The sequence below is a fragment of the Ceratotherium simum genome, chromosome 24 (assembly GCF_057802395.1).
Source record: "Ceratotherium simum simum isolate JZ-2026a chromosome 24, ASM5780239v1, whole genome shotgun sequence".
Taxonomy (NCBI): Eukaryota; Metazoa; Chordata; class Mammalia; order Perissodactyla; family Rhinocerotidae; genus Ceratotherium; species Ceratotherium simum.
This window is the reverse complement of record NC_141923.1, coordinates 14,616,961-14,631,251: the sequence shown is the minus strand read 5'-3', so window position 1 is coordinate 14,631,251 and position 14,291 is coordinate 14,616,961. Positions and strand designations below refer to the sequence as shown.

General features: G+C 53.0%; 1 protein-coding gene across 5 annotated transcripts in view; it reads right to left on the bottom strand.

The window, feature by feature from the left end:
• Nucleotides 1-14,088, bottom strand: part of TTC7B (tetratricopeptide repeat domain 7B) — a 248,951-nt gene extending 234,863 nt beyond the window's left edge. For 2 of the 5 annotated variants that reach the window (XM_087448057.1, XM_087448056.1), the window contains exon 1: nucleotides 13,882-14,082. In XM_087448057.1, coding sequence (XP_087304183.1) covers nucleotides 13,882-14,002 — 121 coding nt within the window. In that variant the 5' untranslated portion in view covers nucleotides 14,003-14,082. Of the gene's footprint in view, nucleotides 1-13,881 lie in introns of all 5 variants that reach the window. The other 3 variants (XM_087448054.1, XM_087448058.1, XM_087448059.1) reach the window with 2 other exon arrangements.
• Between the last annotated feature and the right edge of the window lie 203 nt (nucleotides 14,089-14,291).

Below are 14,291 nucleotides of genomic sequence, written 5' to 3'. Positions count from 1 at the left end.
ATGTTCTCAGCTCAAGTCAGGGCCCTGCGGGGGGAGCGCAGCCGGTGTGTTCTAGGAACAGCAAGGAGGCCAGTGTGGCTGGAGAAGGGGAATGGATTGGAGTGGGGTAGTCAGAGAGGTGGGGAAGAGCAGAGCGTGAACATTCTCGAAGACTGCGGTGAGGGTTGGGCATTCACTCTAAGTGCAAGTGGAAGTCTTTGTAGAGGGCAGCAGTGTGTAAGCAGAGGGAAGAAATGATCTGATTTAGGTTTTGAAAAGCTCCCTCTGTCTGCTGTGTGGAGAACGAACTCAGGGTTGGAGTGGGCGGAGGCAATGGCAGAAACCGTCAGGTGGCTACTGTAACAGTCAGTGAGAGGTGACAGTGACTCGGACAAGGAGGTGAGAGGTGAGAAACGGTGCAGAAAGGGAAAGACAGACTGAGTGAGGACACAGTCTGGAGGTAAAATAAACAAGACTTACTAATGGATGGGCTTGGAGGTGTGGGAGACAGAATAAAGCCCCCCTCCCAAATTCCATGTCCTAATCACAGGAACCTATGAATGTGCCACCTTACATGGCAAAAGGGACTTTGCAGATGTGATTAAGTTAACGATCTTGAGATGGGAGGACTATCCTGGATTATCTGGGTGGGCCCACTGGGTCCTTAGAAGAGGGAAGTAAGAGGGTCAGAGTCCAAGGAGGAACTGTGAGCAGGGGTCGCAGTCACAGGGAGAGAGACTGGAGGAAGCTAAACTGCTGGCTTTAAAGATGGAGGAGGGGCCACGACCCAGGGAAGGTGGGCAGCCTGTAGAAGCTGAAGACAGGGACACACATTCCCCCCTTGAGCATCCAGAAGGATCCAGCCCCGTTGACACTTGATTTTGGCCCAATGAGACCTATTTTAACTTCTGACCCCCAGAACTGTAAAAGAACAAATTTACATTGTTTTAATTTGTGATAATCTGTTATAGCAGCAATAGGAAACTAACACACGAGGGATAAGGAAAGGAGAGGGAGTTAAGATAAATCCCAGATTTTAGATTGCACAGTGGAGCAAACAGTGGTACCATTTTGCCATTTACTGAGGTGATGAGGAATAAAACCAAGAGTTCTGTTTTGACCAAGCTAAGTGACATTTGATATCCAAGTAATCAAGTTGGTGGATGGAGGTCTGGACCAAAGCTGGAGGAGAATGAATGGCAAAGACTAGGGAAGAGAAACCAGGACCCTGTCTGCTACAGAAACCAAGATTAGGAAGTTTCCGGAAAGAGGGAGTGGTCAAGTGGGTTAAAAGCAGCTGGAATATGAAGGAAGAGAAGAGCACAAACATAATCATTAGATTTGGCAACATGTAGGCAACATCAGAGGGTGACCTTGACATGAGAAGTCTCGAGGGAGTTCAGAGGATACAAGCCCTGGGCTGAGAAGATGATGAGTCTTTGAAGAGGCTTTGCTGAAAGAGATGGGGCCAGGGGGTGGGCAGTAATTAGACCGCAACGTGGCGTCAAGGAAGGTTGTACGTCACAGGAAAGTCTAGGGCATCTGTGTATCCTGAAGGGAACGACCCAGGAGACAGACAGACAGAGAACTGATCCAGGAGAGCGAAGAGATGGCGGCAGGAGCCAAGTCCTGAGAAGGCAGGAGCAGAAGGGGCTGCCGGCCTTTGAAAGGAACTGGAGCCTGTGACAGGAGGAGAGCGTGTAGACTTGGTGCTAGGAAATTAGGAGGTTTCCTAATTGTTTCTATTTCCTCCATAAAGTATGAGACAAGCTCATGAGCTAGGAGTGAGGGGATGGCATTCAGAGAATGTAAAAGGTCTAAGAAGAAAAAGGAACGTGTGAAATAGGCGTTTTGGAAAGTGGGAATACAAACACACTGGAAAAGCGGCAGTGCCTCTGAGGTCATTGGTCACCAAGTGGTCAGCATGGTGAGGGCTTCGTCCAGCAGCACATGGGCGGGCAGAGAGCTGGGATTAACCAGGGTAGGGCCATCGTTAGGCAGTAGGATGGAGAAGACAAGGGCACATACCTCGACTGGAAAATATAGATTAGTTGTCCCCATTCCTGTTTTAAAATGTAAATCATATCAGGTTACTCCTTCCCTCAAAACTCTCCAATGGCCCCTCTCACCCAAAGTGAAAGCCAAAATCCTCATCATTTATTACCCCAGCTCTGACCTCCATCCTGTCACTCTCACATCCATGCTCTAGGTCCAGTGCTCCGCACGTAGTCGGTGTTCCACACATATTTCTGGAATGAAGCAACCAATAAGTATGTCCCCTCTTCATGGACAGGGCCCAAACAAGCACCTTAGTCTCTGGAGACTCAGCTCCCCGCAGCCCCTCGGGGTGCCTGGCATGGAGTCGGGGCTTGATCATTGACTGAGACCCAGACCCTCCCATTTCTACCTCAGGGCCCCATTGCTCCCGGCTCCACTCTCTGTTTAAATTGTGGCCCCTGGCTATTTGGAACTCTTGACCGAAAGGCAAAGATGGCAAAAGTCAAAGATTAAGGAGCTCAAAAGAAGTTGGCAGAAATGATATTCTGGGAAAATCTTGGTAGTCGGAATCTGGGCTTCATGCCAAACCCTCCTCCCCATGTCCACACACAATGCAGAAGCTGGAAGGACAGGATGGGAGAGTAAAATGTGGGAACAGAAGACAATACTTCCACTGCGATGGCAGAATAGACGAGTAAATTGATCTAACACACACACACACTTCCCCTACAGAAACCTAGCCTAAGACAAGAAAAGGTAACTTGAAAGTCATTGGCTTGGAGCTGGTTTGGCCTGTCCCCAGACCTCAGCAGGGCAGGAAGTGACTCTAAGGGGCAGGGGGGATGTTATCAGGCCAGCCCAGAAGGCTTGGAAATGGCTCTCTCAGGAAGCCAGCTCCACAAAGACAAGTTAAACGCACACCCACACAGTCAACAAGCATCTCTTGAAGATTCAAAGGCCAGTCCAGTCCCTGCCCTCAAGAAGTATGGTCTGAAGGGAGACAGGTACCACCGAGCCCTGCATGGTGGTGTGGAAAGACCACCAGGGACACCTAGAAGTGTCAGAAGCAAGTGAGGTCCGAGCTGTGCCTGAGAAATTTCTCCAAGTAAGGTAGCATTTCTCCAAGTGAGATTCTAGGGGGAAGGGAGACGGGATACAATTGGCACGTGTGGTGCTGCAGGGGCAGAGAGGAGGCCACCGCAGGGCGTGGCATCTAAGGGCCTGAGAGAACCACTTTACCAGGCCTCCAGGCCCAAGCCTCAATGGAGTGCTGACTCCCGTGGCCTGGTGGGCCCAGAAAAGGAAAGTGGCATTTACTGCAGGTCCCTGGACTTGACACCCCAAGCAGTATCACCTCACCAACTGGACACTCCTCCAAGCCTGACTAACTTGAGAGAAAACACTGCTTCTCGTTAGACTTAGGCCCTGCAAGGCAGAGAGGGCGGTTCCCCAGGGGAGCCTCTCACAGCCAAGGGGCTGAGCCAGCCTGTATGTGAGGAGAGAAGAGGAACAAGGAGGGGTAGCAGAGGAGACCGGAACCCCTGCCTGGGAAGGGCCACACAGCAAGTGTCCACCCTGCAGTTGACAAGAGACACAGGAAGACAAGGTCACAGGCATTCAGTCAGCCCAATCAGCAATCTATCAGCCAGAACTCACCCAGAGCCCCAGGCCAGCCCGAGCCTCAGTCACCCTAGGGACGACATCAAGAGTCTTAGATGTGGGACCACACCTCGAGTGGACACTCCTTCCCCTGGGCCTCCACAGCCCTTGTCCCTCTACCACCCCCGGCCCTGACCACAAGTATGCCAAGTCTCTCCATTCTATACTTGCGCATAAGGATGGTGTTAGGGATCACTGCATCCCCGGTCCTCAGGACAGGGGCTGGCACACAGTAGTGCTCTGTAGGTTTGGTTGCTCAGAGGCTAGGTTGTTCATTTAACAACTGAGTACCTACTGTGTGTCAGACATGTTACTAGTACTTGGGCTATTGCAGTGAACAAATGGGCTATTGCAGCGAACAAAACAGCCAAAAGCCCTGCCCTCGGAGTGCTGACAGCCCAGTGGTCTCATTCATCTTTGTGTCCCTGTTACACATCACAGCACCCCCGCATCCTACCCCTGGCCCACTGAAGAGCTGAATGAACGGCTGGAGGAGAAGGTCTGTGGAGTCTGCCAGACCCGGGCTGAAGCCCTAGTCCTGCATTTACTAGTTCTGTGACCAGCTAACACCGTGTGCCGTCGGCTTTGGGCCTTAGCCACAACTCAGTACACAGGAACCACCCGCCACACATCTTTGCCGTCACCACTATTATCGTTATCCTCCTGCCTGCTTCCTCTACCCGCTGTGAAGGACTGAGTATCTGGAACTTTCTACTCTCCTTCCACACACAATGCTCCTGATTCAGTCAGGCTGCTTCTGATGATGCTGGTGCCGGAAATTGCATTACCTCATCTACGCCTCAAAACAACCTTTGAGGTGAAGAGTGAGGCTCAGAGAAGTTAAGTAACTCACCCAAGGCCAGAGGAGCAGTAAAGCGTCAGACCCGGGATCTGAACCTGGGTCTAAGAGAGCAGAGCCCTCTGCCTCCCCCTGCACTAGGGGTCCTTTCCCCTCTGCTGAAATACCTCCCTCCGCCTAACGGGGTGAAGTATCATCCCACTGCTCAGGACTGAGGTGGTTCCAGGACAAGCGACTTTCAGTGCTAAAACTGGCAAAACTCAGGCCACCTAGGACAAGTCGGTCACCCTAAAGCCACAGCTCTGCCCAAGACCCTGGCACTCTGCCAGGACTTACCCACTGCCAGCTAAGCCCACCCTGCCCTCAGCGCCCCAATAACCCAGCTGCACCTTGTAGCCTTGTAAGTGATGCTATCACTGTTCTCTGTGGGCTGCAGGGTGACATTCTGTCCCAACACTTGGGCAATCATGTCTAATGTCTAGTCCTGGAACTCCCTGTGCCACAGTCACCTGGGCACCACTAACAATCCTGCTCCCTGAACCCCAATCCCACTAACACCTCCTGAGGCAGAAGCTCAGGCCCAGCCTGGGAATCTGAGTGGACAACCAGCCCCCAAGGGACTCAGCTCCCCAGAGGTGTTGAGTGATGCCCCGAGCTGTCAGCCACCTGTGGCTGGTGAGCTGCTCACTCTGTTTCTTCTGGTGCAGGGACCACACACAGCAGGTGCTCGGTACACCTGCTGAGGACTGTGGTGGAGGGCTGTAGCTTCCAGACCTGCCTGATCACACACATCACCCCAGACTCGATTTTAAAATGCAGATTTCCAGCTCCCATCTGAGACTGAGAGAATCACACCCCCCACAGAAGGGAATCCACAATGTCCAGGCTCCCTTAGTTCAGTGCTACTCTGGGCGTGTCCACAGACCAGCAGCATCGGCATCACCTGGGAGCTTGTCAAGAATGCAGAAGCCCAGGTCCTGCCCCAGACCTGCTGTATCCACATCACTAGCAGTGGGCCCTGCAATCTGGGTCCTAACAAGTTGGCTTGGTGACTTCTTGATGTGACAAGTTTAGAAAAACATTAGTGTAGTAGAAAGAATAATGGAACCAGAGTCAGAAGTGGGCTAGAATCCACTCAATGAACATCTCCAAGCCTCAGTCTACTTAGACTCTGAATGAAGGAGAATTACAACCCCGACCCCACTCCTCATGCAGCTGTTGTGATCGTTAACCGAGATCCATGTAAAAGTTCATGCCCAGATCCGGCACACAGCAGAAGCTCAAGAAATGCTTGTTCATTCTTCTTCCCTACTGGGACTGTTTTAACACCCATGAAGTCAGGGAAATTAAGGTTTAAGAGGATCAACTGATGTGCACAAGGTCACTCGGAGGGCAAGTGCCTGGGGATTCTGACTCCACGTCTGGCAGGCCTCTGACAGGACCAAAAATCATCTGTTCTGCCTAGTTCTGGCACCTCCACCACCCACTGCACTTGATGAACAGGGAGAAACCCGGGGGGCGGCAGGGGATCCAGCCACACTGTTAGGTTTCCTGTGGCTTGTGGCTGCCCTTTATATTTTATGTGGCACCCCTCTAACCCGTCTGCCAAACACTGCTCAGCTCGTCTTGGTGGCTGATGGGGATGGTTTTGAGAGGTCTCAGAAAACCTCTTCCCTCTCACTGGCTTCTCAGATGGAAAACACTGCCTGTCACACAAGTCAAAAACCTGCAACCCTCCACCATCTGCCAAGCATGAGGTCACCCAGAGGGGCAGGAATCCACCCATGTGAGGTCAAGGTGAACAGGAGCACAGGCTATTCCTGATGGAGTGCCCAGTGCACAGCTGGCCAGGCAGCTTGGGGTGCTCCCGGTAAGAGATGAGGTGTACCAGTTAGAATGCCTTCAGTGGCAAAGCAAAGACCGAACGCCCAACTCAATGTGGCTTCAACCAGAAAGTATTTATTATCTCACATACAGGAAGTCCAGGGAAGGGCCGCTCCCGGGTGGAGCCACCATCAGTTCATTGATGTAATCAGAGACCATGTTCTTCTTGTCTCTCTTTGCTACCCTCCATGGGTCGACCTTACTCCCCGGGAGCCCTCATGGCCACAAGATGGCTGCAGTTCCAGGCCTCAAAAGCAGGAACAACAATTTCCAGAGAAAGAAGAGACCATTTTTCTTCCTCCCTAAGCATGTATGTCACTCTCAAGCATGAAGAAATCTCTCCCAGAAGCCCCCCTCCCACCCTCTGATGTCTCATTGGCTGGAACTAAGTCACATGCTCGAGCCTCAACCAATCACGGGCAAGGGAGTAGACCCACTGCGGCCAGGGCCCGCCTACAGTGAAAGGCAAGGCACTTATGGAGGCTGAGAGTTGATAGGGGCTCAATGAGGAAGGAGGACAATGAATGGAGGGGGAGAATGCTGGATTGACAACCAGGGAGCCTCTGGCTGGCCCCAACTCACTTGACACCACCAGCCCCAAAGGTAAACACCAGTCCATGCAGGACACCACTTCTCAGGGAGGAGTCATCCCTTGCACTATGGCCCTCACTTCCATTTTGGAAGGCCCCGCCTAACTTTCTTAGGCCTGTTCCAGTTGCCCGGAGGCCTCCACTTGTGAGAGTCTGTGGGTCAATTCAACACAGCACACCAAGTACAGACTGTAAGCCTGAGGGCTCATTAAAGATTAAAGCAGAACTATGGCCCTCTGTCCTCTCGAAGCTGACCACCTTGGTGAGGACACAAGGCACATGCCAAGATAGGCGATGTCGGGGAGGGGAGACAGCCCTGACCTGAGATGGGAGATGATAACACCCCCACCATAGGACGGCAGCTGATATCCACCGAGGGCTTGCTCTGGGCAGCCACCCACCGTGCTAAGCACTTTCAGGTAGTTTTATTTTTTTTCCTCATTTGGTCTTTACAAACACCCTGCAAGTTTGGCACTGTTCTTACAGGTTCATAATCACTTATCCATAATTTCCAAAATCTAGAACTCTCTAAAAACCAAAAGCTGGTTTTTGTTGTTGTTAACTTATTGGGCAGCAAAACCTCAACTGAACCAACATGAGGCTATTTATAGTCTCTCCCTTTTGCAATGCCTGCTCATATGTTTTGATGCAGAAATACTGACACGTTTTATTATGAAGTGCTGCCCCTGACCCCATTGCGAGTGTCACATAATGCCCAGTCTATGTGCCATGTTCTGAAAAATTCTGCATTCTGAAACTCATCTAGTCCCAAGGGTTTCAGAAAAGGGATTTGGGAAATGTGTCTCCACTTTACACATGGGGTTTCCCAGGGTGAAGAGACTCTCTTAGTTAGGAAACAGCAGAACCACACTTGGAGCTCAAGCAACTGCACTCTGGGGCCAGAACTCTGACCCACTCTGCTTGCTTCTGCCACTCGCCAGCTGGTGGCTTTAAGGAAGCCACTTCCCTCTCTCTGTATGTTTTCCCATCTGTAAAATGGGGAGGGGAGGCTGGACTAGATCAGTGGGTTTGAAATGTGGGGTTTTTTTGCTGAGGAAGATTCGCCCTGAGCTAACATCTTTTGCCAATCTTCCCCCCCCACACCTTTTTTTTCCCCCTGAGGAAGATTAGCCCTGAGCTAACATCTGTGCCAGTCTTCCTCCATTTTGTATGTGGGTTACCGCCACAGCATGGCTGACAAGTGGTATAGGTCCACGCCCGGAACCCAAACCTGTGAACCTAGGCTGCCGAAGTGGAGCGTGGAACTTAACCACTACACCATGAGGCTGGCCCCCAAATGTGTTTTTTAAAGCATATTAGCCCTTCCTTCAAAGGAAACCTTAAGGAAAATGTCACTGGTCCCATGAGTGGGATCTGCCCACCCAGCCACCAGGCCCCAAGAGCATGTTCCCAGAGGGGTTCCTCGACAGCACAGCTTGAAACCTGCTACACAGTGTGATCTCTCAGGTCCCATCTGGCTCTCACACCGTATGGCTGTCTTCTCTGAGGAAACAGCCTTTTCTGTGAAGGAAGGACAGCTTGATGGACGGGTGGGCTTCTGACCTGCAGAGAGGACTCCAGAGCCAAAAAGCATGAGCACAGGTGGAAAGACAAGGGCAAGGTGTGTGAGAGGGTCCAGGAAGCCAAACTAGCCACGGGGGCGGGGGTGCGCCAAGGTGACGGGAGGACATGCTGGAAAGAACATGCTGGAAAGGTTGGCTGATCAAGCGGATGAATGTCAGGAATCCTCCTCCCTCCCCACACGGAGCTTGAAATTCCTCCAAACGGGAGGCCAGGGAAAAAGCAGAGCAGTCCCAGCCCCACTGTGTGTAGCCACAAGGTCACAGTCCTTCTGCCCTGACTGCAGTGACCACGAGCCCCCATGCCCGGCTCAGCGCCGTCAATATGTTATTGTGGAATAAGTGAATCTTCTGAATCCGAAAATCAGGGCACATGGTCTGCCACAAAGACGTGACCTTTGTGGACAAGAGGGCAGCAGGACAGAGTGTTTGAAAGCAGGACAGCTGCCCTGGGAAGGCCAGGATGGAGGGTCACCGAGGTCTCACTGGTGCCCTTCCCCACTGTCTGGGGACAGTTTGACTCCCAGAAGTCTGCAGGACCCTGGAAATATCCAAAGACGCCATTCTAAACAATAGTGCCACCTCTCACTCCACAGCAGACTCAGTCAAACCTCAGTCTTCCTTCCAAGGAAGCCCCTCAGGCTGGCCTGGGGTCCCCTGGTCCATCATTAATGCTCCCTCTTTGGGAAGGCTCCAGAGGCCTGAGGGAGACCAGGGAGCGGTCCAGGAGCCCAGCTCTCCTCCAGAAGGGGAAGCCACAGGGCTGAAGGCAAGAAGGCTATCCGTGCCCCTTCATTCCAACAACGGGAATATCAGCTACCGGCAAATACAAGACCTTCACTCCCACTCAATGGTCTAAACACATTTTGTAACCAAACTTTGCCCCAGAAATATTCTTATTTCAGGCACCATTTCCCTACCTACCAAGAGGAAATTAAAATGCCCAAAATCACACCTAATCAGAAGGGTAATGATCCCTCAAAGGACAAACTACCATTTGGGGCCTAACTATACTAAGTGAGCTCAATAACTGAGCTGCCTAAGAAGATTAACAGACTGGGGGAAGGGAGGAGAAGCAGACACTGTCTCAGAAAGGGAGTGGCCGTCTGTGGGGCTGGCACAGGCCTCCAAAACACCTGTTTCTGTCATGACATATGTGGGCATCCTGACCAGACACAAGCTCAGGTGTGTCCTTTCTAGGTCTCCCACTCTCTTTTCTTCCCAACCAGGTGACACACAGGACATGGCCTGCTTTGCCCAGGGTTACACTGAGTCAGCTGGAAAAGAGTGAACACCAATTTTTCCACGTACCAAAGTTTACATATGTCAACTCGCGTCATCCTCACAGCCACCCTAATGGAGGAGGTATTAGGAACCCTGTCTTACCAATGAGCAAATGCAGGCTCCGAAAGGTTAAGTAATGGGCTCGAGGTCACCCAGCCAGCTACAGGTAGAGTCTGAATTGAAAGCCAGGTGCCACATCACTGCACTTTTTCACACAGCAGTGAACTTCACCATTGGGTGGCTGGAGGGTGACATTCCAGGGCATGAGGGTAGCTGGTACTGCCCTCCCAGGGGCCAGGACTGATCTGTGAGCCAACAAGAAGCCAACATGCAGCTCTCCATCATAACCTCTGACCCCCTCAGGCTGCCACCTGAGCTCCAGACCAGGGCAGCTCAGACTTTCCTATGCCCACGAATCCCCTGGACACCTTGTTAGGATGCTGATTCTGACCCTGCAGGTCTGGGCTGGGGCCCGAGAGTCTGCATTCCTCACACGCTCCCAGAGGATGCCCAAGCTGCTAGTCCCCTGACCACACGGAGGACAGCAAGAGCCTAGACTGGAGTGGAATTTTCTCCCACCTCCTTACCTTGTGGGATCACCCTCTTGCTGAAAGTCACCAGGACCTGGCATTTGGCTGCAACACATTTTGGTTTTCTCGGATGGAGTGATTAACATGGGGACTGTGGTGGGATATGAGGCAGAAGGATTCTGGGTTCTGTTTTCTGCTTGGCATTTGCCCTTTTCTTCCTTATCCACCTCTTGGCAAAACTGTCTAAGCCAATTTATCTCAAAGGAATCCGGCTGGAGCAGCATGCTCTGAAAGTGTCCATTATTCAGAGCCCTTAATGGGGAGGGACTGCCACGCTCCTTTCCCATTAGAAGCTAATGCTGCTGAGTGGGGAGGCCGCTGCATTGAGAATCTAAGGCATTGAGAATGAGTGATTTCTCTGCTCGGAACCCTCCCATGGCTCCCATCTCACGCAGAGAAAAGCCAAAGCCTTAACCATGACCTACGAGGTTCTGTGATCTGGCCCGGCCACCCTGCTGCCCTCATCAGGCCTCTGCCCTTGAAGTCCCCTCCCTGCAACATGCTTCTCCACCACCTTAGGTCTTAGCTCAGACATCGCCTTCACAGTGAGGCCTTCCCCGGCCACCCTATCTAAACTAGGAGTCCCTGCGCCCCCACCACCCCACCCCCAGAGCACTTCTCCCCCTCCCCCTCTTTATTCTGATAGCACTTATCACCATAGACATCCTGTAAATTTCATTTAACGATTTCATTTTTTATCTGTCTCCCTGCTCCTTCCCCACTAAAACGTGGGCTTCATCAGGGCAGGGATGTTTGTTATTTTTGTTCACTGATATATCCCCGTGCCTAAAACAGTGGCTAGTGCATAGCAAGTACGCAATATTTGTGGAATGAATGAATGAATGAATGAAGGGCCTGCCTCCGAAGGTGCTGGGCTCTGTGGCTAGCCCTGGGAGTCATTAGCCCCTTTGATTCTCATAAGAACCCCTACAAGGTAAGTCTTTTAATCCCCATTCTAAGACGAGGAAACTTAGGCTCAGAGTGGTTAAGGGATTTGGCCAAGAACATCGAGTTAGGAAATGGCAGGTCTGGGACTCTGGCACCGATCTGGCTCATTCCAAAGACCCGTGTGTGCTCTTTGCTGCCTGTGGCTGCCTCCAAGGTAACTGTCTTAGGATGACAAACATGACATTAACTCGCTTTTCTTATTCTAAGCAGCAAATGCTTTAGCTTAAGGATTTTGCCAAATCTGCCCAGAAATCTAGTGCACCCATAAGGGTCTAAGGAGGAGCTGGTGCCCCCAAGGCCAGGAGGAAGTCACACTGACAGCCCAAGGAAGCCCCTACCAGCCAAAGAAAGGGAAGGACCCTTCTTCAAACACTTGTCTGAACCCCAAAGAAAAGCCACAATAATTCCAGTTTTGTTTCATCTTTTTCTTTGATTTATTTTTTTATCTTCCTGAGCAATCTTCTTTGACCTTTTCAAGTCTGGGTAACTTTTTGCCATCAATGGCTGCTGCTCACCAAGTGGATTCTGGGGCAGAAATCTCTCTCATGAGTTTCCCAAAACTAGACTTGCACAAGGACCCATGGACCACTGCGCCCCATACAACCCCCTCCCCCTCAAGCTCCATTAATGACAGTGGCTTAGGCCACAGGGACCAGGACCTGGGAAGGGAGCCTTGGGGGGCTGTGAAGGTAAGACGAGCCCATGCCACTGAAAGCCCATCCACCCTCTCATTCCAGAGACCACCATAGTTTGTGTCACTCCACCTCCCCTACCTGTCATTCTCAATCACATTACCTCGTCCGCTTTCTTTAAATCACCTCTCACCATCTGAAGCTCTCCTATTTATTGACTTCCATGTTTGCTGTCTCGGAGGAGGAGGTTAAGTACCTGAGGGTAGGAGCTTGGTCACTGCTGTCCGCCACTGTTCTGTGCCTGGCACAGATGGGCACACAAACACTGGTTGAATGAATGAGTAAATAAAGCAGGAAACAAGTGGGTTCTGAAGGAAAAAACCAGCAGGCTCACAAATGAACCCATTTAATCCTAACATCAACCTGCACAGAAGGTATCATATGCACACACAGCTGGGAAGTGACAAAGTAGACCCAGGACTGTCCAACTCCCAGAAGAAACAAGAAGATGCTGCAGGTAAGGAGAGGAGACGCAAGAGGACCAGCTGGTGAGCCTTACAGGGAGGGCAAGGTCAAGCTGCCAGCGGGACCCAGGGGGCTGAACACTTTTCCTCAAATGCTGACTTAACTGAGAAGAGTCAACATTTTCCACCAAGCTGAGCCCAGGTAGGTCTGTGCTTCCTCCACGCCCCTGGGATGATCGTGGCACCTGCATTCGCCCAGGAAATACCTGCCCAAAGCAAGGTACCACAGTTGAGAGTGTGCAAAACCAAGTTCTTATTTCGAGGCGCTAATACAAACATAAACCATCCTTGAAGAGGACATGCGACAACCCTTTCCATTTCTGGGTAGTTCGAGGTGAAAATAGTGCAGATGTCCTTTCTTAGAGCAGTATCATTCATTCATTCACTCTCATTCATTTGTTCAGCCAACATGTGCTCTCCCAGCCTCAGGAACCCAGACACGAAATAAGACAAAACCTCTGTCCTCTCACCAGGCCACTGGTGCCTGTGGTTTTGGCGGGCACTAAAAGACACGCAAATATTAATGATACTTGCTTCCAAAACAAATAAGACCACGTGGAGCTGCGCTCTGAAATGGGATTTTGGATGCAATTTTGATTCCACTGGGTAAAGAACCAATTCAGTCAACGGGGTCAGAGACTAACTCCAGGCACCAGGTTCCCACTCAGTGGCCCCCTCAGACCCCTGCCTCCTCTAGGAACAAAACCCCTCACCCATCCAACCCCATTTCCCAACATTCTTCAGCCACATTCTCACCTCTCTCCACAACAGTCTCCCTCTGACTCTATTTCCCCTGGATTCCCAAACCCGACCTCCCTAGGTCCACAGCTTTGACATCCTACTCTCTGAACCCCCAAGACACACATCTCAACCTGCCTTCCACCACAACCCCACACACACCCCAAATCTGAGCTTCCACCTGGAGCCCCTCGAACACCATATGTTTACTAACCATATTTCCCAGGGGTCTCTGTTCAACACCCCCATTCGCAGGACCCCTATAAATACATCCTGACTCCCTGAGTGCACCATACACACACCCTGGAATCCTCTACACACTCACATCCATGTCCTAAGGGAGCATCTCCCTCCATCCCCTCCAACTTCTTAGAACCCCAAGGCGGGCCCCTGACCCCCTGGGACGCGGGTGCAGCAGCCGACTCCCTGAGCCCCCGACACCCCGACCCCGCAGAAGCCCGCCATGCACGCCGAACTCTGGGACGCCCGGCACAAGCGCTCGCCCGCTGGACGCCCCCACCGCGTGATCCGGGGCCCCCAGGCGCCGGACCCGCGCACATCCCCGGCCGCGGCGCCCTGGCGGCCCGGCCGCGCCCCTGCCCGCGCCCTGGGGGCCGGCCCAGCCCGGCGGAGGCCGCGGCGCCCCCCGCAGCCCAGGCCGGCGCCCGGCGCGTACCGTTGGCGATGAGCTTGGCCGACAGCTGCTTGACGAGCTCGGGGAGCCGCTCCCACTGGCACTCGGAGCGGCAGCGCTCGATCTCCGTCTCGAGCCGCGAGCCCGCCTTCCTGGTCGCCATCGCGGCCTGGCCGGGCCCGGCCCGCCGCCCGCAGGCCCCGCAGGCCCCGCCGCCGCCGCCCGGGCGCCTCCGTCGCCGCCTCCCGCCGCCGCCGCGGGCTCGGGCTCGGGCTCCGGCTCCCGGCTCCGCGGCGTAACGGGAGCGCCGGCTGGGGAAGGGGCGGGGAGGCGGCGGCGGGGCCCCGGGCGCCGCGAGGAGCGGCCCCTGCCGGCCAGGGCCGGAGCCACAGCCGGGGCCGGGCCGGGGGCAGCGGGAGGCGCGAGGGAGGGCGAGGTGCGGGGAGGGCGAC